The sequence below is a fragment of the Tachysurus fulvidraco genome, chromosome 13 (genome assembly GCF_022655615.1).
Source record: "Tachysurus fulvidraco isolate hzauxx_2018 chromosome 13, HZAU_PFXX_2.0, whole genome shotgun sequence".
Lineage (NCBI taxonomy): Eukaryota > Metazoa > Chordata > Actinopteri > Siluriformes > Bagridae > Tachysurus > Tachysurus fulvidraco.
In genome coordinates this window covers 12,533,034-12,558,585 of record NC_062530.1, presented here as the reverse complement: position 1 = coordinate 12,558,585, position 25,552 = coordinate 12,533,034, and the positions used below count along the sequence as shown (strand labels likewise).

The 25,552-nt window shown below is 43.8% G+C and overlaps 2 protein-coding genes across 2 annotated transcripts in view; one reads left to right on the top strand and one right to left on the bottom strand.

Moving 5' to 3' along the window:
• Window positions 1-25,552, top strand: part of reln (reelin) — a 447,239-nt gene that overhangs the window by 296,176 nt on the left and 125,511 nt on the right. Inside the window, exons 27-38 of the mRNA XM_047822245.1 lie at window positions 10,088-10,294; window positions 10,465-10,700; window positions 10,951-11,108; window positions 11,181-11,388; window positions 11,494-11,570; window positions 11,684-11,842; window positions 12,082-12,276; window positions 17,341-17,614; window positions 17,813-17,953; window positions 18,066-18,243; window positions 20,870-20,954; window positions 21,038-21,220. Coding sequence (XP_047678201.1) covers window positions 10,088-10,294; window positions 10,465-10,700; window positions 10,951-11,108; window positions 11,181-11,388; window positions 11,494-11,570; window positions 11,684-11,842; window positions 12,082-12,276; window positions 17,341-17,614; window positions 17,813-17,953; window positions 18,066-18,243; window positions 20,870-20,954; window positions 21,038-21,220 — 2,101 coding nt within the window. The remainder of the gene's footprint in view (window positions 1-10,087; window positions 10,295-10,464; window positions 10,701-10,950; window positions 11,109-11,180; window positions 11,389-11,493; window positions 11,571-11,683; window positions 11,843-12,081; window positions 12,277-17,340; window positions 17,615-17,812; window positions 17,954-18,065; window positions 18,244-20,869; window positions 20,955-21,037; window positions 21,221-25,552) is intronic.
• LOC125146185 (DNA-directed RNA polymerase II subunit RPB1-like) lies at window positions 525-1,693 on the bottom strand. Its single transcript, XM_047822247.1, has 2 exons — window positions 1,468-1,693; window positions 525-1,151 (listed from the first exon to the last, which is right to left on the bottom strand). The coding sequence occupies exons 1-2, from the start codon at window positions 1,469-1,471 to the stop codon at window positions 646-648; spliced, it is 510 nt and encodes a 169-aa protein (XP_047678203.1). The 5' UTR covers window positions 1,472-1,693; the 3' UTR covers window positions 525-645.

Genomic DNA, 25,552 nt, shown 5'->3' with positions numbered 1-25,552 from the left:
TATGTTTTGGTGACCCTGGTGACATTGCTTTCACTGTCGCGCTATAAACGCGGGCAGAGTGAGAATTTTCCCTCAAATCTGACTCCAAAGAGGTTTTTTCGCTCACTCCTGGCTCACCTTTTTTGATGTAGGGGAATAATGTTTTGTTTTATGTTTGTGTTATGTATGTTTTTTGATGTAGGGGAATAATGTTTTGTTTTATGTTTGTGTTATGTATGTTTTTTGATGTAGGGGAATAATGTTTTGTTTTATGTTTATGTTATGTTCGTTTTTGTTGAGGGGAAATAAGGTTTTGGTTTATGGTTTATTAGACGTTGGGGTGAAGGTCGTCGTGATTAGATAGATATATGGGTTAGTGGGTTTATATTGTCTAGAACACAGCGACATAGATTTTGTGAGACTGTACAGTCTCACAGGGGGGAATAATGTTGTGAAAAATCCCAGAACCCAGCAGTAAAAAACAGAGAGACATGCCTTAAGGCGATTATGATTGGAGTCATAAGACACATGGGGACAAACCCCAGATGTTGTAATAATCTTAAGGTAATATATAACTAGAGAATAAAATAACCAAATAACCACACTTGAGTCAGAGGGTGGATAGAAGGTGATTTATTATTATTATTAAGGTGTTTTTATTAGGCCTTAGTAAAGGGGAGTAGTAGGAGTGTAATCTGGAGATCCAGGAGTGTAATCTGGAGATCCAGGAGTGTAATCTGGAGATTCAGGAGTGTAATCTGGAGACGCAGGGTTAGAATAAGAGGGAGAAGATGGAAAGGTGGGAGAGAGGGGACGAACATAGGCATAAGGAGGGGGGGAGCCGGGAGTTCCAGGCTCACGGGTGCAAGGGTGAGCATGAGGACAGCCATCAGTTTGAGATCCCCTGTCCACGAGGTTTACCAGAGTGGTTTGAGAGGAGGACATGAGAACAGGAGGATTTCTCATAATAGGGGATGGCAGATAAGCATGCGCAGGCAGTTCAGGAGAAATGAGCTGTTCCAGAAGCGTAGTGAGCTCAGAGATGATATGACGCAGTTGGAAGCGGCGATAGCCGGCCATGGGGTCAGCAGGCGCAGGTCTTGGATAGGGAGAAGGACGAGGGTCCCGGCGGGTGTAGCCAGGCTGAATTGACCGACCTGGAGGTGAAGGATCTAAGGAGAGAAAAGAGTAACTGACTTAGTAGAGATAGAGGAAATGAAGCTTGAGATATGTATATGTTAGCAAGCCCAGCCAGGGGATAAAAAGACAGGCTGAGATCATAAACAATTAACAGGCTTGAGAAGTTAAAGAACTCCACTTGTACACAAGCAATATTACAGCAGCAATAGCTTAACAATAGTAATGTTATAGAATGACGAATAGGTAAGAGCCTTTTTACATAATATCATGTGACATAAAATAGACTCATAGAGTGAATATAATCAGAAAACATCATATACAGGAGAAGATAGCAAAAGGGAAACTTACTCATTTTAGTTGAATGCAGGTTCACTCCTCAGGGCAGATGTCTGTCGTAAAAGACTCAGAAGCAAATGGCAAATGTAACTTTGACGAGGGAATGGAGCCCCTTTTTGTGCACATTTGTAATAACAAATGTAAACTTGTTATGAAAAATGGGAAAGACAGTGGTTCTCAGACCTTGGCCCATAGCGATAACATGTTAGGCAGAATGGAAAAGACCATTGTTCCCAGACCGTAGCTCATGAATTGTTATGGAAAATGAAGAAGACCATGGGTCTCAGACCTTGGCCCATAGCAAAAACATGTTAGGTAGAATGGAAAAAAACAGGGGGCCACAGTCCTAGGCCCTGAGAACTAAAGGAAGGAAAATCCATAAATGGGCATTTGGTGCTCATAAACATGTTGTGCAGACTGAAGAAGGCCCAGGTGTTTAGTCTAAAGTTATGCGAAATAAGGGAAGGAAAATCCATAAATGGGCATATGGGTGAAAGGTAATGGGAAATCAGGGGAAATTGGGTCCGGGTGTTTAGAGAACATAGTGGGTAATGCCGATAAAAACAGGTGATATGGCACCTGGGACTCCAAAAAAATAGTGGGAAACGAAGCGGGGGGCGAGGAGTGTTAGTATATATATATATCCGGGGCGAGCGGGCCAGTTGGGGGTTGTTTTTATTTTCGCAAGGACGTCGCGAGAGTTTTTGTTTCTTTCTTGATTGATTTGGCATGACATGCCCTTATGGGTTTTAATTTGTTACTTTGAATTTGGTAATTTGTTACTTTTAATTTGGCAATAATTTGTTACTATTAAATTTGGCAATTTGATAATTTGATACTTTGAATTTGGCAACTACAATTTGTTGGCTGATTGACCACAATAAAGAAGTTTGCTCATTCTCATCCAGGCCTGAGGAGTTTTCTCAGTTTCTTTTGTAGTAATTATAGAGTTAACAGTGAAATTTAACTAAAAGCCTAAGAGAAGAGGACACCCTGTGATGTGTCGACTTGGAGACCGGCTCTGAGTTCCGACAGTGGTATTATAGATTTATCGCTAAGTTTTCTGAAAAGGCTGCTCCTCTCCATGCACTAAAACAACAGAATGCAACGTGGGCTTGGACAAATGAATGTCAGAAAGCATTTGAAACCATCAAGCACGACCTCACAAATGCCCCTGTACTTGTTCCCCCTGACTTGTCGAAATCTTTTAAAGTTCAGACGGATGCAAGTGAAATCGGCTTGGGAGCAGTGCTAAAGCAAGATGCTGAAGGAGAAGAACATGTTGTAGCATATGCCTCTCGGTTGTTGCGAGGACCAGAAAAAACCTATTCTGTCTTTGAAAAAGAATGTCTGGCAGTGATTTGGGCAGTGGAGAAATGGAGAACATATTTGGGGGGACGACCATTTGAAGTTGTTACGGATCACTCCGCATTGACCTGGGTGTTCCAACACCCCAAGCTATCCTCAAGACTTACGCGATGGACCATTCGGTTACAGGGCTTTCAATTTACGGTCAAGTACCGAAAAGGTCAAACCAACGTGGTACCAGATGTTCTGTCTAGAAGTATAGAACCATCAGGAATGTTGACAGTGCTTAAAGCTGTGAAGTCATCAATAAAACCAGCTAACTTACCAGTTGACCTTTCCCAACTTACTGACGCACAGAAGAATGACCCTGAAGTACAAGAAATGGAAAAGAAAGTCGATGCACAGGTTAAGGGAGACAATACACGGGTAAGCTACGTGTATGAGAATGGATTGCTGTTCCGCAGTGTCCCCAGCAGTCTTCAAGGGGAGAAACTACAATTAATTATTCCAACATCTCTCCGCCATGAATTCTTACAATACGCCCATGACAATCCTTTAAGTGGACATCTTGGGAGAATGAAGACACTTCTCAGGCTGTTACAAGTTGCATATTGGCCTAGTGTAAGAGCAGATGTATGGAAGTACTGTAAGAATTGTCAAGTCTGTCAAAAGTACAAACCTAACCTGTCTAAACTTTCAGGACATTTACAATCTACACCAGTGGTGGAGCCAGGTTATATGCTGGGAGTAGACCTGATGGGACCTTTTCCAAAGAGTGGAAAGCAGAATGAACATCTGTTGGTGGTGGTAGACTACTGTTCAAAGTGGGTTGAGTTATTTCCCTTACGTACAGCTAAAGCACCATCAATAGTTCGTATCTTAGTTGAAGAAATTTTTACTAGATGGGGAACTCCGGCTTACCTTGTATCCGACTGTGGAGCACAGTTTACATCGCAACTAATAAACCTAGTGTGCAAACAATGGGGAGTGGTCCAAAAATTAACAACTGCATACCACCCACAAACCAACCTCACTGAAAGGATTAATCGTACCATTAAAACCATGATCGCTTCTTATGTGGAAGAGCACCACAGACAATGGGACAGATGGTTGGCGGAGTTCAGATTTGCAATTAACACGGCATGGCATGAAAGTACTGGGTTTACACCTGCCGAGGTGGCCCTAGGAAGGAAACTAAAGGGGCCTCTGGAAAGGGCCATCCGTTATCCACCTGACCCAAGCAGCTCTACCTATGAAGTATTAGAAAGACAGCAAAACTTGATCCAATTGGTAAGGGAGAATGTAGGAAAAGCTCAGACTAAACAAAAACATTATTACAATCAGAAAAGAAAATCGACACACTTCCAAGTAGGTGATGTAGTTTGGGTCCGTGCTCACCCATCGTCCAAGTCAGAGGAAGGTTTTATGGCAAAACTTTCTGCTAAATGGAAAGGTCCAGCCAAAATTGAGAAGTGTTTGGGCCCTGTAAATTACGCAGTATCATTTCTTGATGATCCTGAAAATAGGGACACTTATCACGTACAGAATTTGAAAAGCTACCATGGGTATGTCCCAACTTTTTCTGACGGGAGGGGTATGTAACAGGTCTGGCCTGTTACTAGTTGTTCTATTCCTTACCTATAGGGGGCAACCTTGACGTTGAATGTTTATAAGGAGATAGACTAGTAAAGGAAAAGAAAATGGCTGCCACCCGAGTCTAGGTTTATCAGGGTTTGTGTTGGCTTCAGTGAAAGGCCTCTTAATGGGAAACAGTTGTTTCTATTGCCATTGTGAGTATATTTACTGCAATGTTTTGACTTTATATGAATGACTGTTATATCTCTGGCACTGTTTGTAGTGTACTCTTAATGAATGCAAACTTGTAATTGAGTTAATTTTGTATTTATAGAAGGGCCTCTTGTGTCACCCCCATTGCATACTTAAAAGTATAACATGGACAATGGATTAAAATGGTGACTGGAGAATGCAGCTACCTTATTTGAGGAGGTGGTGATGGATACGCCGTAAAGCACTCAGAAGACAACACAATATGGATAAGCTTAACAATTCCTTGCAAGAACCCTTTTGCTTTTGTCTTCAGTGTTGTGAGCCTCTTTAAAATTGGACATCTATCCTAGATAAGACTGCTTTTGTTTTACAGTTGGAATTTCTAAGATGTGTTGTTCAATGACTTGTGTCACATTGTAATGTGTACTGTGGTATCATATGCAATGAGGGTAAAGTAAATGAGAGTTCATATAAATAACTCTAAGCAAAGAGATCGTTTTCTGGCTGCCTTATTTCAATGAGTGGTCTGGATCATCACTTATGTGAACCCCCCCCCCTCCAATTCAGATATATAGCTAGCTTTGAGTTAAGTTTGATCAGAGAGGTTATAATGCAAGACCTCAAGACTGAAGAAATCTTTCTTCCCCTCTGCCATCAGACTCATAAAAAGATGACAGGAGTTTGCAACTGTCACGGTGTGACACGGTGAGACAGAGGCGATTGAGGATCCAAGTGCAGATAGGACTTTACTGGACAAAAACAAGAAACAAACATACAGGCAGGCAAAACAGATCAGGACACGGAACAGGAACAGAGAACAACATGAACCAAACACCTACAACGACCAACCCCAGGGAAGTGAACAGACAGAGTAGATATAGTGGACAGGAGCCAATAACAAAGCAGAGACGATTAGAGACAAAGACAAGACACCTGGGGAAGAGATGGAATGTGATTAGTGTCCATGGTGAGCAATGAGTGGGCGGAGCAAAACAATTAACATCAGGGAGAGACGGCAGACAGAAACAAGGGGAAAACACAGACAGACACATTACAGAGCCCCCCCCCTACGAGCGGCTTCCAGACGCTCCCAAGTCCACAAAACCCAGTTCAGGCGGGTGGAGCGAAGGCGCAACCAGGGTGGGAGGGCGGGTCGGGTTCGTGTAGTGGTGGCGCCCGCTGAGCAGGAGGCCGGGGTGGCGCCAGCCGAGCCGGAGGCCAGGGCGGCGCCGGCAGAGCAGGAGGCCAGGGCGGCGCCGACAAAGCAGGAGGCCAGGGCGGTGCCGACAAAGCAGGAGGCCAGGGCGGAGCCGGTAGAAAAGGAGGCCAGGGTGGTGCCGGAGGCAGAGCCAGAGACCAGAGCAGGACCGGGGACCAGGGTGGTGCTGGAGGCGGCGCCAGAGACCAGAACGGAGTTGGCAGCCAGGGTGGTGCTTTGGGCCTATGAACAGGGACAGGAGGTAGAAGGGTTGGCAAGTCCAGCGAAGCAAAACACAGGAAAACTGAAACATGCATAGGTTCAGGCCAGGCAGAGAGTTCAGGTAGTTTGGGTGTCATGATGTTGACCGCGTTCTCCGACTCGGTCATTTCGGTCGACCCGGCTGAGTCGGCTGGTTCCGTCAGCTCAGCCGGTTCCTTCGACCCGGTCGGTTCCGTCGACCCGGTCGGTTCCGTCGACCCGGTCGGTTCGGCAGGTTCCATCGACCCGGTCGGTTCCGTCGACCCGGTCGGTTCGGCAGGTTCCGTCGACCCGGTCGGTTCGGCAGGTTCCGTCGACCCGGTCGGTTCCGTCGACCCGGTCGGTTCGGCAGGTTCCGTCGACCCGGTCGGTTCGGCAGGTTCCGTCGACCCGGTCGGTTCCGTCGACCCGGTCGGTTCGGCAGGTTCCATCAACCCGGTCGGTTCGGCAGGTTCCGTCGACCCAGCAGGTTCCATCAACCCGGTCGGTTCGGCAGGTTCCGTCGACCCGGTCGGTTCGGCAGGTTCCGTCGACCCGGTCGGTTCCGTCGACCCGGTCGGTTCGGCAGGTTCCGTCAACCCGGTCGGTTCGGCAGGTTCCGTCGACCCGGCCGGTTCCGTCGACCCGGCTGGTCCAGCCGGCGGCTTAGGGATGCCGGCCGACCTCATCGGGGTATCCGCCAGTTTGGAGACCAGCCGGTCAGCACGGACCTCAGCCGAGCTCGCCGGTACGGTAGCCATGGGAACTGGCTCAATCACGGGTGTGCACGGGACTGGTCTGGGCGGAGGCACTGTGGAGCATTCGGGCGTCCGTGGCTGATTCCACTCTGTGGCCCACGGACCCCGATGCTTGCTGCCCCCCCCCAAAAAATACTTACGGCCGGCTTCCGTCTCTACACTGCTCACGCTCAGCGTGGACCCGTCCAGGAGCAACGCCAAGTTGACGAACTCTGAGAATGTTTTTATCTCTCGAGTAGACGGCATCAGATACCGCAGGATGTCCTTTAGTCCGTACTTAAAAATGTCCTTGAGAGCCTTCTCCCCAAAGTTGACCTCGTTGCACAGGTCCAAGAATACCTCCATGTATTCCTCAACTGGGGCGTCCTCCTGACGTAGACAAAACAGGATATCTGCTGGATCCATGTGGTTGGTCATTCTGTCACGGTGTGACACGGTGAGACAAAGGCGATTGAGGATCCAAGTGCAGATAGGACTTTACTGGACAAAAACAAGAAACAAACATACAGGCAGGCAAAACAGATCAGGACATGGAACAGGAACAGAGAACAACATGAACCAAACACCTACAACGACCAACCCCAGGGAAGTGAACAGACAGAGTAGATATAGTGGACAGGAGCCAATAACAAAGCAGAGACGATTAGAGACAAAGACAAGACACCTGGGGAAGAGATGAAATGTGATTAGTGTCCATGGTGAGCAATGAGTGGGCGGAGCAAAACAATTAACATCAGGGAGAGACGGCAGACAGAAACAAGGGGAAAACACAGACAGACACATTACAGCAACCATGGACATAACTGTTTACATTGAATTACATTTTTGCACATTCATTTTTTAAGAACTGGACTACCTCACCGAGAACTGCACTACCTCACTTTATTGTCTTATTCAGAACTGCACTACCTCACTTTTTATTGCCTTTATTAAGAGCTGTACTTCACCTTTACTGCCATTGTTGCTCTTATCTTTTTGTTCTTATTTTTTTATTCTATTTTATTTTACTGTATGACATTTAGTGTAGACAGCAAAGTAAGAATTTTATTGTGCAGGGAAACATGCTTTCTGTCTGTGCATATGACAATAAACACTTTGAATCTTTAATAATTTGCATATACTGGAGCACAAAATTATGTGAAGTATTATAGGTATAGGTATTTAATCTACATTTAAGCTGGGAAAGTGTGTCTGAGGCCCGGACTTTATCAGGAAGGCTGTTCCAAAGTTTGGGAGATAAATACAAAAATTCTCTACCACTTTTACTAGATTTTTATATGAGTTTGCTCAGGTGCTAAGCCCTAGCTGTAACGAACAGAAGACAATGAACGAACAGATGAAATCAAAACCAGTGTTTATTGATAGGTCAGGTCTGAGGTAAAGCTGCAAAGCTTGGAGACGTGGTGAAGGACGCTTCGGCCGTGCTCCGATAAACACACGCTCGAGAAGGAGTTGAATCTGGTAACGTGCAGAACAGGATCTGGAAACGCTACTGAGGAGAAGAAGAATGAGAGAGTCGAGTTAGTAAGCATAGCATATGAGACTGGACAGTGAATGAAGGTGAGAGCGTGGCTTAAATAGTCTGTGAGCAATTAGTGTTGAGTGACGCCAGGTGATGATTATCAGAACTCCAGCGATTGAGATCTGAAGGAAGTGTCGTGAGAACCTGGCGTATCCGTGACACTAGCAGCTTTTGAGCCTTCTATAGCTGGACATACTGTCCTTGAATGCAATTCTAAAAACCTCTAATTAATTTTTCTCTACTTTTGCACAATGTTACAGGTTGCTCTCTTGAGGGTTTGAATATGATTATTATACAATAATACAGGTGTCTTGTCTCTAGTCTTCTTTAATTGGATGGGGCAACAGTGTTTGATGTGCTAGTAAAGATGCTATGCTGTTAGTCATTACATCTAGATCATTTAAGTGTATAGTAAACAATTGAGACAGAACAGGCAGGTTATTTGTGAATCTGTCTTTAGTGGTCGGAATAATAGTCTAAGTCGATAACGTTTTCAGACACGGTTAGTCTGTTCTACAAGTAATGTGTACATTATGAGGTAATGTTCTGTGATGTCATCACTTTGAGGTATGATATCTATATCAGTGACATCTATTCTATGTGATATAATTAAATCTAGTATATGGTTAAGATGATGAGTTGGTCTAGTGATGTTTTGTTTAAGCCCAAATGAGTTAAGTAGGTCCATTAATGTGAGTCCTACAGCATCATTGTATTTTCAACATGAATGTTAAAATCTCCTACAATTAACGCTTCATCAAAATTAAACAATAGGTCTGAAAGAAAATCTGCAAATTCTCAGAGAAAATCCGGGGGTCTATACATGGTTCCTAGAGCAGAGAGTGCAACATTAAGAACAAGCACTTCAAAGGAATTAAATCTATATCGTGTTCTCTGAGTAACAGTGAGGAAATCACTAAAGATTGTGGCAACACCACCTCCACGACCAGTCTGACGAGGCTCAAGCTTATCCTGATGGGGTAAACTCATTTAGACCAATGCTTAAGCCAAGTTTCTGTAAGGGCAGAGTGCAGTAAAGCTATTTTTTTTTTATTAAAGACGAATATATATATATTATATATATTATATATATTTTTTATTTTTTTTATTAAAGCTATTTGAGATGATTTAATTTACAATACGTGCTTTGAGTGCAAGTGATCTATATATCAATATATAATATATTCCTACTAGTCTGTTTTGTCAGTGATATCACTTAGGTTACATATGTTACTGATCTTAGAGTAGTTCATTTGAAGTTTGTCCATGTCCATTTAAAGTTTTTGACAGCTCCTGGTCCACAGGCAGATAATACTTTAAGGTTTAAAGTATTAATTTATAAATAATAAATTATTAACTTAATAAATAATTCACAAAATAAATAATTTTCTTTCAGTTACATTATGTTCAGTAGTCTTTTGTGAGTTTATTGATTCCAGTATCTCATTGAAACACATGTAGGTAACATTTCTAAGACTTTTTTCTAGGAATCAACAAAAAGTGAAGTAAAATATTACTGAGAGAAAGTAGTTCATGCTTATATTTCCTCTAAGTTGAACTATTGTAATGCCTTGTAAATACCTTGGAAATTTCTGACTGAATATTCAACTTGGCTAAAGACCTGTATAGCACTGAATTGTATCAAATTAAATGTCTTAAGGAAATCCAGTATATTGTGATTTGCCACATATGCTAAGTTCTATGTAATCAAACTGAGTATATTCTTACTGCTAACGATTTTCCCTATAGAGTGCATATCAGTATCACACAAATTATCCACACATAAAGAAATTAACTTTTGTGGATTTCTGTCCTCAGAACTTTTATGAGAAGCCAGCCTTTGATTACCCACTAAACCAAATGAGTGTCTGGCTGATGCTGGGTAATGAAGGAATGGACAAGGAAAGAAATGGTAGTTTTTGTGCCCCCATACCTTCTGCCATGGTATTTGGAAAATCGGATGGGGATAGAGTTGCTGTGACCCGAGACATAGCCCTCAGACCTGGCTACACATTGCAGTTTAAGGTATTTTCAAAGCATTTAAGCCATTAAAGTTAGAAAGACTGAACTTATGCTTTGGCTAAACCTTAGCTTCCTTCTGTTATAGGGTTGTACATATATTTGAAATAGTCTTTGAATGTTTGAAAGTAGCCCTTTTACTCTAGCATACATACTACTTTTGTTACTTTTTATAGTTGAACATTGGCTGCAAATCAGAGTTCAGTGCAACGGCACCTGTAAAGCTCCAGTATTCCCATGATGCCGGGCGCACATGGGCTCTGGTCCAGGAGGGCTGTTTCCCAGGCTTCAATGGAATAGCAAGCTGTAAAGGCAGAGGCCTTGAGTTTACAGAGCCTACTGTGTTCAATACTGGAGACTATGAGCGTTGGACAAGAGTTACAGTTGTAATTCCACGCAATGTGGCTGCAAGGTACATTACATTAACAAAAAACAAACGTAAAATGCAGTGAATTCATGTCGGAATACATGGATGTTTAATGCATTACACTGTGTATGAATGGATACAACTTGAATTTGTTGAAATTTCATAAAGCCCTCAATAAATGTTTCTAGTTTGTTTGCTAAAGAGAAAAAAGCAAAAAACTTTCTGACATTTGTCTTCATACAGTATGTAGCTTATTTAACCCTATCTCTATTTTCTTTCTCATTCTATTCTTTAGTAAGACACGTTTTCGCTGGATCCAAGAAAGCAGTGTACACCAGGATGCTAGTGCATTTGCTCTAGACAGTGTTTACATTTCTGATCCTTGTCCTAATTATTGTGGGGGTCATGGGGACTGCATATCAGGAGTATGCTTCTGTGACATGGGGATGGAAGGTACCAATTTTAATTCATGTAAAGTCTGTTTTGTGTCCATGTCACAAATAAATTGTATCCTTTGTTAATTAGTGGAACAGGATAGCTGTGTGCCCTCTGTGCCAAGCCCTACTGAGCTAATCGAGGACTTTGAAGGAAAATTAAGTGATCTCTGGGAATTAATTAGAGGGGCTCAGATAGGGGATGGTTGTGGAACCATCAATGAGGGAAAGGCTCTATACTTTGGTGGTTCTGGGCGACGAGAGGCTCGCACTGTGCCAATGGACACCACCAGCACTCGGTTAGTGTTAAAACAACTTCTCATTAGTTTAGTACCAAATGTTAATTCCAGCAATTTCTGAATTTTTGTTGCCTTAATAAACATATTTTGGGACCGTTGCTGTAGGCTTGTTCAATTCTACATTCGGATTGGTGGGAAGAACATGGGCCCAGCATGCACTAAGCCTCACTCTTGGAATGAAGGTATTGTTTTTCTAATTTGTAGCTGCCATATCAGCTTTACTGACTATTTTAGATACATTTATAAAAAAGCAGTTAGGACCTATAACTCAACATTTATTTGGAATGTATTTCAGGGGTGATTGTGCAGTACTCCACTAATAATGGGGTACAGTGGGAATTCTTGCGTGAGTTAGAATTTGACTCATTTCTAGAACCACAATTGGTGACCATTGAACTACCTTCTCAAGCAAAGGCACCTTACACTGTGTTCCGCTGGTGGCAACCTGAGCAAGGTAAAAAAATATGTGACTGCTGATGTATTGAGAATATTTTAAATTTACATAAATACTACAATAATATACAATATTCTTCTATCAAAAATATCATGATAAAAATAATAATAAGCAAAATAATTTAATTATATTAAATTAGCAGATAGCAGAACAGAATTAAAAAGAATGGGATCACACTAGCATACATTATTTGGGTGTGTATATTGTCTTGCTTTTTTAATTGTTGCCTCTTCTTGCAGGAAAACACACAGCCCAGTGGGCTCTTGATGATGTACTGATTGGTATGAATGATAGTGCCAGAAGTGGCTTTCATGACAAGTTTGATGGTTCATCACCCTTAAGGCACAACTGGTTCAGGGTAGTTGGAGGACAGGTGACAGTTGATTGTCTGTCCATGGACACAGCCCTAATTTTCAACTCTGATTTAGAAAACAGTAAGTCAGCACTGATCACCAAATCTGATTTCATTTTGAATTCAATTTTGTATGCCATGGAAAACATTTTCTTTTAATTTTCTTTTAAAACTAATTCATGAAATCTGAGAAATGGACTATTTGCCTTTTAATTAATTAATTTTAAAATGATGCTTAAAAATCAATACTTTTAAAAATGCCTGTATTTGACTTTAACAATTAAAAATGTTGGTTCATCCCAAACAGACAAAAGATGCAAACCATTAAACAAATGCAAACTTTGCACTTTTCATGCAGTGAGAAAGTGCTAGTTATGTGAAAAAAACAATATAGCCAACACTTCGTCTCTAGGTTACATTCGAAACCCTAGTTCCCTGAGGAACAAGACGCTGCGTCGAAATGCTATGTGAGCTCAGACCCCGAGCGGTGCGGGGAGGCCAGAGGACCGACACAATCGAGCGGTGCGGGGAGGCCAGAGGACTGACACAATCGAGCGGTGCGGGGAGGCCAGGGGGCCGACACAATCGCATCCACTACCCATCTGTTCAATGTCTGCTTAGCGGCCAGGAAACCTTTCCTGTTAGGGCCGTAGCAGACGAGCAGCTGCTCCAACTTTCTCCACATACTCATCCTGCGGAGGTAAGTGACCAGTGCTCGCACTGGACACAGTTCTGTCACTCCTGTTTGTGGGCTGTAAACAGAGGAGGGCAGAATGCAACATGACAGGTCGTGATGGAGCTGAAGGCACCTTAGGAATGTACCCAGGTTTCGCATAGAGAAACAGTCTGGCCATGCCAGGGGCAAACTCCAGGTGAGACGGGGCCACGCACAGGGCCTGCAGATCTCGAATACTCTTCAGGGAGGAAATCGCCAAGAGGAAGGTGGTCTTAATAGACAGAAACCTAAGGGCCACTTCGGTCAATGGTCACCAATAGATGCCTACCCAGTGGCTGCCCCGCCGGCGGGGTGCTATATGCTGCAATTGTGGACACGTAACCTTCAGGGTCAAGGGGGTTGTGCGGCGTACGACCTCCTCTCTGGAGTGGAGAAGGGTCTCTACTACCACGGTAGAGAGATAAGCCGCTATGAACTGTGCCCCCTCAGGGGCCACAGCCACAGCCTCCACAGCACTAGGGTTCCGCCCGACTGTGAGAGGAGATCCCTCCTGGGGGGAATTTCCCAAGAGGGCCCTCGAGTAGGGACACCAGATCCGCAAACCATGGCTTGCCCGGCCATCAAGCTGCTACCAGGAGGAGATGAACTCCATCCTGGTGAACTCTCTCCAGAACTCCATGGTGCAGTGTGATTGGGGGAAAGGCGTACAGGCGTAGCCTCGGCCACGACTGCACCATGGCATCCAGACCTAATGGGGCTGGGTGAGAGAGAGAGGACCAGAGGGACAGTGTGTGGTCTCCCGGGTCGCAAACAGATCCACCTGGGCTCTGTAGAACCTCCGCCATATGAACTCCACCACCTCGGGGTGGAGACGCCATTCCCCAGGCCTCGGCCCCTGCCTCGACAAGGCATCTGCTCTGACCTTCAACCATCCCTGGATATAAATGACCCTCAAAGAGAGGAGTCTGTCCCAAGACCACAAGAGTACCTCTCATGCTAGCTTGTACAAAGGGTGATATCGTAGTCCCCCTTGGTGGTTGATGTAGGAGACCACCGCAGTGTTGTCCGTGCGGACCAAAACATGGTGATCTCGCAGGTCCACGAGGAAGTGTTTTAACCTCAAAAACACTGCCATTATCTCCAGGCAATTTCTGTGCCACGAGAGACGTGGGCCGCTCCACAGACCCTGGGCAGAGTGGCCACTCATGCCTGCACCTCACCCCATGAGGGAAGCATCCGTCGTTAGTGTCACGTGACAACATGGAGCCCCCAACATGGGCCCTTGGGACAGAAACGTTCGGTCTTTCCAAACGTCCAAGGCACGAAGGGCACGCCGCAAGACCTTGTTGGAATGATATGCGTTCCCCTGAGAGAGAGAGAATCTTCTGCCCCGGAGACACCTCTGGAGGGGCCTCATGTGCAGGAGGCTGAGCGGGATTACGCTGGCCGCCGCCGCCATGAGACCCAGCAGCCTCTGGAATTGCTTCACAGTTAGTGGCCGGCCTTCCCGCACTCTCCTGACAGAGGTGAGGATGACTTCGACCCGAGCAGGTGACAACCGTGCCTGCATCCTGGCCGAGTCCCATACCACGCCCAAAAAGGTGGTTCTTTTTGGTGGTTCACTGGAGAAAGCACACCTTTGCTGGCATTTAGTCAAAACCCAAGCCCCTTCACAATGTAGTTTAAAATACGGATGCCCTGGAGCCGCAGCGGGGTCAGTGCTGCGTCGACGCATTTCGTGAAAGTGCGAGGCGAGAGTGCTATGCTGAATGGGAGGACCCGATATTGGTAAGCTTTGCCCCAAAAGCAAACCTCAGGAACCTCCCGTGTGCAGGGAGGATGGAAACGTGAAAGTATGCGTCCTCCAGATCTATTGTGACGAACCAGTCCCTGGACCTGATCTGAGTCATGACCTCCTTGAGGGTGAGCATCCTGAACCTGAGTTTCCTGAGAGTGTGGTTCAAGGAGTGTAGATCTAGAATGGGACGCAACCTGCCATCTTTCTTTGGTACGACAAAGTACAGGCTGCAGAAGCCTGACTCTCGAGCTAAGGGGGGGAACCACCACGATGGCTCCTTTCCTCAGGAGTGTGCGCACTTCTCGTTCCAGGACCAGAGCCTGCTCAGGTCCCACCAGGGTGGGACACATCCCGTTGAAACGGGAGGAGAGGATGCAAACTGAACCATGTAACCGTCCTTTATAGTCCACAGGACCCACCAGAAGACTTCTGGCAGCCCCTCCCAAGCTGTCAGAAAGTTCCTCAGGGGAACCAGCCCCTCGGGGCTGGCCTCTGACCCACTCAGAGCATCTGGGGCCGAGCCCTGCAGCTGATGGCACCTTATGAGAGGCGGTGGACCCTCCCCCTCCACAATGAACCTTCGGGTGGAAAGGTGGGGAGCGAACCGCTGGAGGAAAGCTGCGCCCTGAGGCACATCTTGTGGCAGGGCTGGCAGACCGGCCTCCATGACCCGAACGGCTGGAGCAAAATACTGCGGCTGTTGACACCTCCTGAGAGGTGGCGGGTCTCCCCCATGCGTACCGAGACTTTGGGCGGAAGTGAAGGGAGGTGCCCACTGGCGGGGGCCATGCTCTGGAGCACATCTTGTGGCAGAGCCAATGGCCTGGCACCCCGGTGGTGCAGGGGAGGGATGGGCACCGTAACATGAGGTGTGCCCCATCCCCCCAACCGTAGACTGACAGGGTCTATGCACCACTGCCCATTTGTCGGAGGCGAGGGTGACCCTCAGGTCATCCTGGTCCTTCTTGGGCCTAGAGCATCGCCTTGGGCCCTTAGGCCCTGCCCGTGGAGATCGGGTGGGCAAGCTCTGTTTCTGGGCTTCGGGGTGCCCGGAAGGACCAGGCTGGGGCTGCCGCCGAACATCCCCACGAGATCGCCGAGGGAGGTACTGCTGAAATGCAGCCGACTGCTTCTTAGACTCCTGGAGCTTGTTCACGATCGCCGTCACAGCATCGCCACACAGTCCAGCTTGATCCTTGTCTGGGAGGTCAGATAAGGTGAGCCACAGATGCCTTTCTGTGGCCTCCAGGGCTGCCATGGACCGAGCAACCTGCTGCCTGGCCTGCTGCCGCATACGCCTTCCCTACAAAGGTGGATGTAGCACGTAGCTGCTTAGTCGGGAACACCAGGGCCTTTAGCAATGATGCTATGCTAGGGGAGAAATAGCTAGCTAGCATCTCTTCCACACGGCATTGCCCTGTAGCCGCACACCTTAGCCCAAACCACATTCGCATAGAGCGAGGAGTGACGAGGAGAAGTGGACACCTCCCAGGATCTGGACACCTCGGCGTGCAGATCGGGAAAAAATGGCAGGCTCCGGTGCCCAGGAAGTGACACAGGATGCAGGAAACGCTCATCCAGCTTACTGGGTGCGCGCTGCTTCTGCTGTTCCACCGGCCAATCTAAATCCAGGCTTGGCTATGGCTCGTGTCATGACCTCCAGGAGCTCCTTGTACAGCACAGCCTCCTCGTACGTACAGCCCACGGGCTCTCTAGCATCCATCAGCTCTCCTTCCTCGGAGGGAGAGACATGTAATGCTGCGCTGCTCGCGCCAGGAGAAGAAGCAGCCATCGGGCCTGCTTCTCCTCGAGAGCAGGAGCTCGATTCAGCAGACGAGGCATCAGAGGACTCAGCCGACTCCAATCCTGCTGCTAAATCAGCCTGCGAGCTCCACGAGCGCCGGCGGCGCTTTGCCTTGGCAAGAGCGGGACCGGAGCCGCGAGGGAGAGAGCTCTTCTCGAAGAGCGCTCTCCGAGAGCGAAGCGTGTACATAGCCATGCAACTACAATGCGAGCAATAGACTCCCTCGAGAGTCGATTGTGCATGCTCCACTCCAAAACAAACAACACAACGATCATGCAAATCCTTCCTGGTAATGAAACGAGGACACTGATAAACACATTTACGGAATCTCTGTCTGCTAACCATCACTCGATCAGAAAAACACAGTATCAGAAAAACTAGCACTTACCTGAATGAGCAGAAGCTAGCATCTTGTCCATCTCGCAGCCATTTGTAGCTTCCTGTTTACGCGATGTCACCCGCCGATGATGTCACATCCCAACGCCTATTGGTCAGATTACACCTGTAGCTCAGAGCACGGTCACGCAGGGGCATTCCTATAGCGTTTCGACACAGCTCAAGTTCCGAAAGGGAACTGATATATGCCCACACTTCACTGGCAAACAACATAAATAAATAAATTTGAAATTAATTAAACTGAAAGATTAATGTGATAATATATGAAGATGTGTGTATAATATGTGAAGATTAATGTGATAATATATGATAATATACATTTCATAACTGTTTATATTTACTAAATATATGCATAGTAAAGTTTTCCTATCCATGATTGTGTTCGAAGTGTTTGTGCTTTGATTTGAAACAGCCTCAACACCAGTTGGACGAAGGCAATATTTGATTACCATTTCTGTGTGCCTTTTAACAGAGCATCTCCGCTATGCTGAAAGTTGGGACTTTGAGGTGTCAGCTTCCTCATTTCTACAGTTTGATCTAAGTATGGGCTGCAGTAAAGCTGTGACACCAACCCATGGTGTCCACCTGGAATTTTCTACAGACTGTGGCCACCAATGGACATTGGTTACACCTGAGTGTGTACCACCTGCAGTTGGATGTGGTAGATATACTCAGAGCTCCATCTATAGTACTCCCCAGTACTCCCAGTGGAGGAGGGTCACTGTTTATCTGCCCAGTGCTGCCAAGTATGTCACATGCACCTTTCTTAACTTGTAAAAATCTGTACTTCTTTTATTTGTTCTTCTATTTATACTAATACTTTTTTTTTGAGTGTACATCATTGGGTGGTATCTAAATTCAGGGAGTAATTTAAAGATTGAATATTCATACCTGATTAAATATTAAGGCTTGCAAAATTTGTATTTGCATTTGTTGTGATGTAGTTCTCCTAGAACAAGGTTCCGCTGGATCCAGCCTCACTTCTCTCCTGGAGCAGATACCTGGGCTCTTGACAATGTAGTACTTGCATCTGGCTGCTCCTGGATGTGCTCAGGGCATGGCCTATGTGACAATGGACACTGCATGTACTTTGTTTTCATCTAGATAATTCTAATATACACATACACAAAGGGATTCACTTCATCAAAGGTAGCAGATGTTTTTGCATTCCAGTCTGTTTCTCTGTTTGACAAACAGATGTGACAGGGATTATGGTGGGATACACTGCGTGCCCATGGCTCCTCTTCCATTTGGCCTTAGGGAAGACTTCAATGAGAATCTGGATCCAGAGATTTGGCCTGAGCTGTATGGAGCAGAACGTGGCTTGTTGAGTGGAGAGCCTCTTAAATCAGGCACTGCTCTCATCTTTAAAGGGGTAAGCTACAGTAAATATGTACTGATCTATGATAATCCCCTTAAAGCAATTAAACCCATTATGGTCTTGGGTTGCTCTATATTTCTTTGGACAAAGTTACAAAAACATCTAGTGTCAGGAAACGTGGGTGTTTTCATGATAAAATTCAGACCCAAATGCAGGGATAGCTAAAAATCAAACAAAACCAAGAAACACCAAAAAAACAAAAAGAAAATTGAAATTCGACAGAACAATGAAACAGAGTACCTGAAGGCAATACAAAAGACAGACCATGATCTCAGCAAGATCCAGGAGGGGAGAGCAAGGCATACGGGAAGGCAGGTGGGGGGGAGCGAGGCAGTCGGTGAGGCAGATGTTTGGAGCGAGGCACATAGTGGGGCAGATGGGCTGATTAAGACACACAACCGGAAGCGGAGCGGCGTCCCCCATTGGAACAGAAACGGAGTGATGTTCAACGAACAAAACATTATATTGTAGCGATTTTGGCTCGTGAAGCAAGGTAAATATTTATAAGTAACTATAACGTGTTATAGTGACTTCTAAATATTTTAACCTAAATTAACGGTACTGGAATTAAGATTACGCTTATTTGGTCTGTTCGTCCGGCGAACAGGCCGTGTACCTTTATTAATTCTATGAAGGCGGTATCTTCCCGGCCAAGAAAGATTCGCTTTACTTTTACTGTATACCGTCATTTAAATTAAATTAACTCAATAGAGCATGTAGTTCAGACCCAATGTTGCAGGTACCTTAATTTGTGAGCGAGACTCAGAGACAAATCACCTGTGGCTCAAAATTATGACATTTAATGAATGAGACAAACACAACATAAAACTAACTACACAAACAAACAAAAGAAATAGGGAAAATGAAGATGAAAATAAAATAAAACAAAAGAAATTAAAATTGGGGAAAGGGAGGAAGAGACTGGAAAGAAAAACAAAAGAAAGGAAGGAAAGGAATGGCAAGCTTAGACTCAAAAATTAATCACACCCTAACTGGGAAATCGTCACATAAACTTAAATTCACCTTATGATTCAATGAAAGATTACTACTTCAAATTACGCATCTAAATTGGTTGGTAAAGGAAACGGTTACTTGCATTGGCTTACTGAACAAGAGTCCGGATGCAACAGAGAAATCTCTGAAAAGTCAGTTAGGGTGGGGTCAGACGTTCTTCCAAGTTCTCCTGAAGATCAGAGCAGTTGTCGTTCTTGGAAGTGAAGCTTGCTGGAACTTCTTTGAAGGAAGATGGTGTCATCTTGAAGCTGTTCTGGAAGTCTGACCACGGATTAGTGGTGTTTCTGACAATTTAAAGGTCGCGAACTCCACCCATCTTTGGGGAGATGGCCGATACTTCGGTCAAGGTTTTGGAGGGAAAAACTCCCCTTGTTTCAGGTGTCTGTGGGCATGGTTTAGCTATCAAACTTTTAGATGACTTTAAAGTTTGATCCAGGGTGTATTAAGATGGTATGGCGCCTTTCGTGCTCAAATAAAATACACCAGTGCTTGAAAAATGAGTAACCGATAATTTTGTGGTCATTTGGATACTAAACATGAAGGGTGATGACGGTATGAAGGCAGCGGTACATTACATACATAGATCATTAATCAAGGCAAAGATAAAGGCAAAGAAACAAAAATGAAACATAAAACAAGATGCACTTTCATTAGGGAAGTAAAAAGAAAACGATAGCTTCGTATACATTCTGACATCAGACTTTAAAGGGGCATACGGCATTAGAACAGGTATACATTAACATGCCATGATCAGTAAGATATGATGATAGAGTATAACGGATTTTAAAACGCAATGTTGTTTTCTGACACATGAATAAAATACACCCTTGTCAGGAAATTAAGGAGCAAATAATTTTAAGTCAGGCAAGCCTTAAAAGAAGAAACACATTACAAAAAAGGTTATAAAAATGAGAACCTTAGAGTACCTTATCTTGGGTTTTATTAGTAAAAGGAATGTCTCATTGTGTGTGTGTGTGTGTGTGTGTGTGTGTGTGTGTGTGTGTGTGTGTGTGTGTGTGTGAGTTCTGTTTGCGGGTCCCAATGAGCCACATGGGGTTATCTGGTCTTTGTGGAAACTCCAGACATTCTGGAGCCAGGTGTGGGTGTGTGACGCTGTGGAGTGTAGCCCCCAATAAAATCGTAAAATGGAGTGGTCATCGGTTAATTGAGGAGTAGATGTTGAAATTTAGGGTGCCTGGGACATGAAATCTAAAATGAACAGTGCCAGACGCTACAATATTTATAAAGCAGTTCAAAGCAACAGCAAATAATCCAAAACAGTAGCCAAATCGTTGTCACAAACACAGGCAGAAAGATCAGAAAACCCAGAAAAGCAGTCCATGTGGCTAACGAATCAACGAGAAATAGACAAACACAGAAACAGGCCATACACAGGAATAGCACCTCAGGAATAACACCTTGCAGCAAACACTCTACTTCATACTTCATGAAGTACTTCATATACTTCATGACACTACTCTTGTGAGCATGGCTGTTGAAGTCTTTGAACCCAGATGTGTGAACTGAGATCACATGGCTCAATATTCAGTTAGTAGTAGCTGTTTATTAGTAGTAATTGTTGATTGTTTTTGTTCTTTACATTCAGGAAGGATTGCGCATGCTGGTTTCACAGGATCTGGACTGCACCAGCAGTCTGTACATCCAGTTTTCATTTAAATTTATCGCAAAGGGTAAATGTGTGGAATTTTTTTTACAATTATCATAGTTATTTACTACTGTATTTGATTGAATGTATTTATTGTTGTGCACTTAGGAATCCCAGAACGTTCTCACTCCATCTTGCTGCAATATTCAGTGAATGGAGGAATTATCTGGCTACTGCTGCATGAGCTCTACTTTTCTTCCTCCACTGACACTGTACTTCTGCATCTGCCGCTTCCTTCAAGTGCCCAGACTAATGCTACACGCTTCAGATTGTGGCAGCCTTACAATAATGGTAAGAACAGATCGTGCATATATATTAATTTAAACACTATAATTCTGTTTACAAATAATGTTTGATAATGTTTACAAAAAATAAGACTAAGCACTTCAAATATCAATTTAAGTATAAGTTGCACTGATTGATGCAGGATACTCCAAACAGTGAAGAGATAACCACATCCTTTGTACTGCAGAGTCTTATGGTTTATGATAATCCCATGGGTAGGCATTTGAGGAAGAATAAAACACTAAACTGTCTCATGGGGTATTTTTACTGCCTAGACATTTTCTGTAGACAGTTCCAACAACTTCTGTACTAGGACTCCCGATAAGTAAAAAACCTAACAAGTACAATAGTGCTTCAACATGTTTGCATGGATGCATAAATAATAAGAAAAAAACTTGTAAAAATGACACAAAAGGGTTCCATCACCTTAAATACTTGGGTTGCCAGATATTTGACAAGAACAGTAAGGTTCTCTCTTGACTGCAAATAATACATATACAAACACAAATTATAGTTTTTGAGTGATTTGTTCTTTGACCCCTAATTATAATACAAGTAAAGATCTGTTTTGCAAAACTGCCCCATAATAAGTGTACTCTCCAGTGTGACATGTTGTCACATGTGTTGGAACACCTCTGTACTGTCTAAGGTTTCTCAGGGTGTATTTGTATAATTATGATACCAAAATAAAGGTAACAGAGATTGCTTCAGACGTGTTAAAAAAGTATATATTATCAAGTCAGAGTAAGAGAAGATGGAACTCAGCAAAAATAAAAAACCCTCAGATACAAAACAGATGAATTAAATTTAAAAGAGTTAATAGTGATATGTTATAAAATAGGTATCTTGAGTTTTCTATAAAAAACTATAACTTACTTTAGTTGATTTATATATAATTTTAGGTGTTCATTCCATACAAATATAAATATTTAGGGTTTGTTTTGGAATCTCCCCACTTCTACATACAGTAAATACAGTAACGTGAGTCATGCCACAGCTGATGCACAATTGAGATCCGAGAGCAAGCCAGTTCTTCCATGAATAAAAACAGTGATAACTTTGTAGCAAATAAACAAAACTAACCCATAATAAATGTGTGTTTATAAACCTTTGATCCGATATAAGGTATTCCTTTTTGCTATTCAGATATGCTGTGTTTTTTAAAAACTTTATCCACACTGTCTTTTGTTGATAAATTCAGCACTTCTTGTGTCGTATACACAGTGTTTTCCTTTTCCCAACTGTTTTCAATATTTTAAAAACAAAAACATGATTTAAGTTCTGTAGATACCTGTTTAATTTTAAGGTCTGGGACTTGCTCAAAATCTCCTTAGGATGCTTGACCTGCCTATGGAAAGGTTTCAACCAATTGAAGCAAAATCCAATAAGGCAAAAAAGTTAGCATGTGAGGGCTAATGGCCTTCAACTTCTTTGTATTGTAAGCCTTTCACAGACAGCATAGGCAGCAGCAAAAAGATTTATTTTAGTGACACAGACTTGGGATTACAAAAAATGAGTTGGTACCACTGCTAGGGAAAATCTCAGAGAGTAATCCCACTAAGGGTGGAATAGTGGAGTCTTACCTGCGTGCTGTGTCTCTCTAACTCAAAAATGATGCTCTAATTTATTATTTTGACTACAGAATTTAATAAATGCCTGGCACCATTATGACATTTATGCATTATCTGCACTACAGTCATGCATTTCCCGGTGCTTTGCATTGAGTCAGGCTTCGATGGCTGGCGTTCTAGTCACACTCTCAGTCAACCAAGGCCTGATGTGTACTCTTTTGTACACTCAATGACACATGAAATAGTCCTGTATACTTTGGAGAGGACTGCGGTACCTCACGGCTTCCCTGTGGATAGAAATTTGTGTCCATAACAAATCTGATCTGTGCTGCTGCTGCATTTTAACCAACATTGGAGGAAGATTGCTGAATAAGACTCAGAGATGCAACATTCAGAGAGCAAGTTCTTCTAAAGTTTAATACACACCAAGTATATTTAGCATACAAAAGAGGAAATGCAAGAAACTTTTAGATGTGATAGATGTGTTTTCCACTGTCTTTACATACATGCTATAGAATGCCATTAGCAGCTTGAAGTGAGTGTGAAAGGTGTTTAGCTCATCTGTCAGAGAAGCATCTGCATTCGCCATTCTGGAGATTGATGTTTTGTAGCCCTTTATAGTTCTTAGACACCATGCTGGAACTGTGACTCTAGTATCATCCTGTAGTGTTGCTTTGCCACTTTCACGGCTCTGGGCACTCTGTAGCATGAAGCTTCCACCATCTTCCCCATGGCAAGCCCTGTGTTGTAGGTAGTGGACCGGGATATCAGTGTCACGAATGGTTTTATCCCCCTATGGTTTCTGATTAGGAAACAATCTGATGGTGGTTTTGTGGTGGTTTCATTCGCCAATTTCCCAATACATCCCACAGCTGCTTCTATAAACATTTTGATGTCATCAGAGCTGCACCTGAACATGTCCCAATCTGCATCATCCAAATGACTTGCAGATGTTGAAATGTGTTTCTAGATCAGGGCAGCACATAATGCTGTTATGTCTGTACATCATTTATCTTTGACGTAAAAAAAAAAAGTCCCACCACTTCGTGTTCCCTGATAATTTGGCGACGTGATCTGCTCTACAGAATTAGGAGCAAATGTAACACGCGGTCTGGAATGGCTTCTTTAAGCCAGATTTCCATAAGGCACAATACAGCAGAGTTAAAAAGCCTTGTTTATGCTGGTGAGAAGTAATAGTTTGTCTGTTTTTTAGGAAGGTAGTGGAGGTTTGTCTGATAAACACTAGGAAGTGCAATTCTGAAGCCAAGCTGTCAGAAATTAACCAATGTGAGTGAGGTGTTAACTTTAAAATGGGATGCTCCAAGACTTTTCTATAAGGCCTGGTGTGTAAAGTATGGTAACTGTGTAGAAAATGACTCAGAAAATGGGTCTTCTTCTAGCTGATTCCACACTTGTGTCCATCTTCAATGCTGTTCTTAGTGCATTTATCTGGCGCCAGTTCTGTTAAGGTATCGTATATTCAATTCAATTCAATTCAAGTTTATTTGTATAGCGCTTTTTACAATAGACATTTTCTCAAAGCAGCTTTACAGAACATAAACACAGAGCAGAAGGTAAACATAATTAATGATAAAGGAAATAACGAATAATAAAAGAAATAAGAATTAACAGAATAAAAATTCTAGATTATTATTAGATGTATATAGTTCACAGTGTGTATGTATTTATTCCCCTATGAGCAAGTCTGAGATGACTCAGGCAGCAGTGGCAAGGAAAAACTCCCTTAAATTGGTAAAGGAAGAAACCTTGAGAGGAACCGGACTCAAGGGGGAACCCATCCTCATATGGGTGACACTGGGGGTGTGATTGTAATATACAGTCAGTTAAATGTTGTATTGGTGTGAGGTTCAAGGACTTCTGATCTCCTGAGTACCACAGAGTCTAACTGGAGATGTCTCAGGATTCTTAGAGTCGGCCTCGGCTCAGTGGACGTCCAAAGGCTTTGTCCCACAGAGGACGTTGAGAGCTGGTACAGTGTCTGGATGCCTCGGGATGGGTACAAAGAGAGAAGCAGTGGAAAGGGATTAACATATCTGCTGTTCATAAAAATGTGCTGGTCTGATGTACTGGTGCATGATATTATGGGATGTATTATGTGTACGCCTGACTGAAGAGATGAGTTTTTAATCTACATTTAAATTGGGAAAGTGTGTCTGCGCCCCGAACACTATCAGGAAAACTATTCCAAAGTTTGGGAGCTAAATAAGAAAATGCTCTACCACCTTTAGTAGACTTAGATATTCTGGGAACTACCAAAAGCCCTGAGTTTTGTGATCTCAGAGAGCGTGAAGGATTGTAACGTGTTAGAAGACTAGTTAGATACATGGGAGCTAAACCATTAAGAGCCTTGTACGTAAGTAGCAGCAGTTTGTAGTCAATTCTATACTTAACAGGTAGCCAGTGTAGAGTTGATAAAATTGGGGTTATATGGTCATACTTTCTTGTCCTAGTGAGAACTCTGGCAGCTGCATTTTGGACTAACTGTAACCTATTTATTAAAGATGCAGGACAACCACCTAGTAATGCATTACAATAGTCCAGTCTAGAGGTCATGAACGCATGAACTAGCTTCTCAGCATCAGATACAGACAGGATGTTTCTCAGCTTGGCAATGTTTCTAAGGTGGAAGAAGGCTGTTTTGGTAGTATGGGCGATATGATTTTTAAAAGACAAGTTACTGTCTAATATAACACCGAGGTCTTTCACTGTCGAGCTACTTGTAATAGTACATCCCTCTAAATGGGAG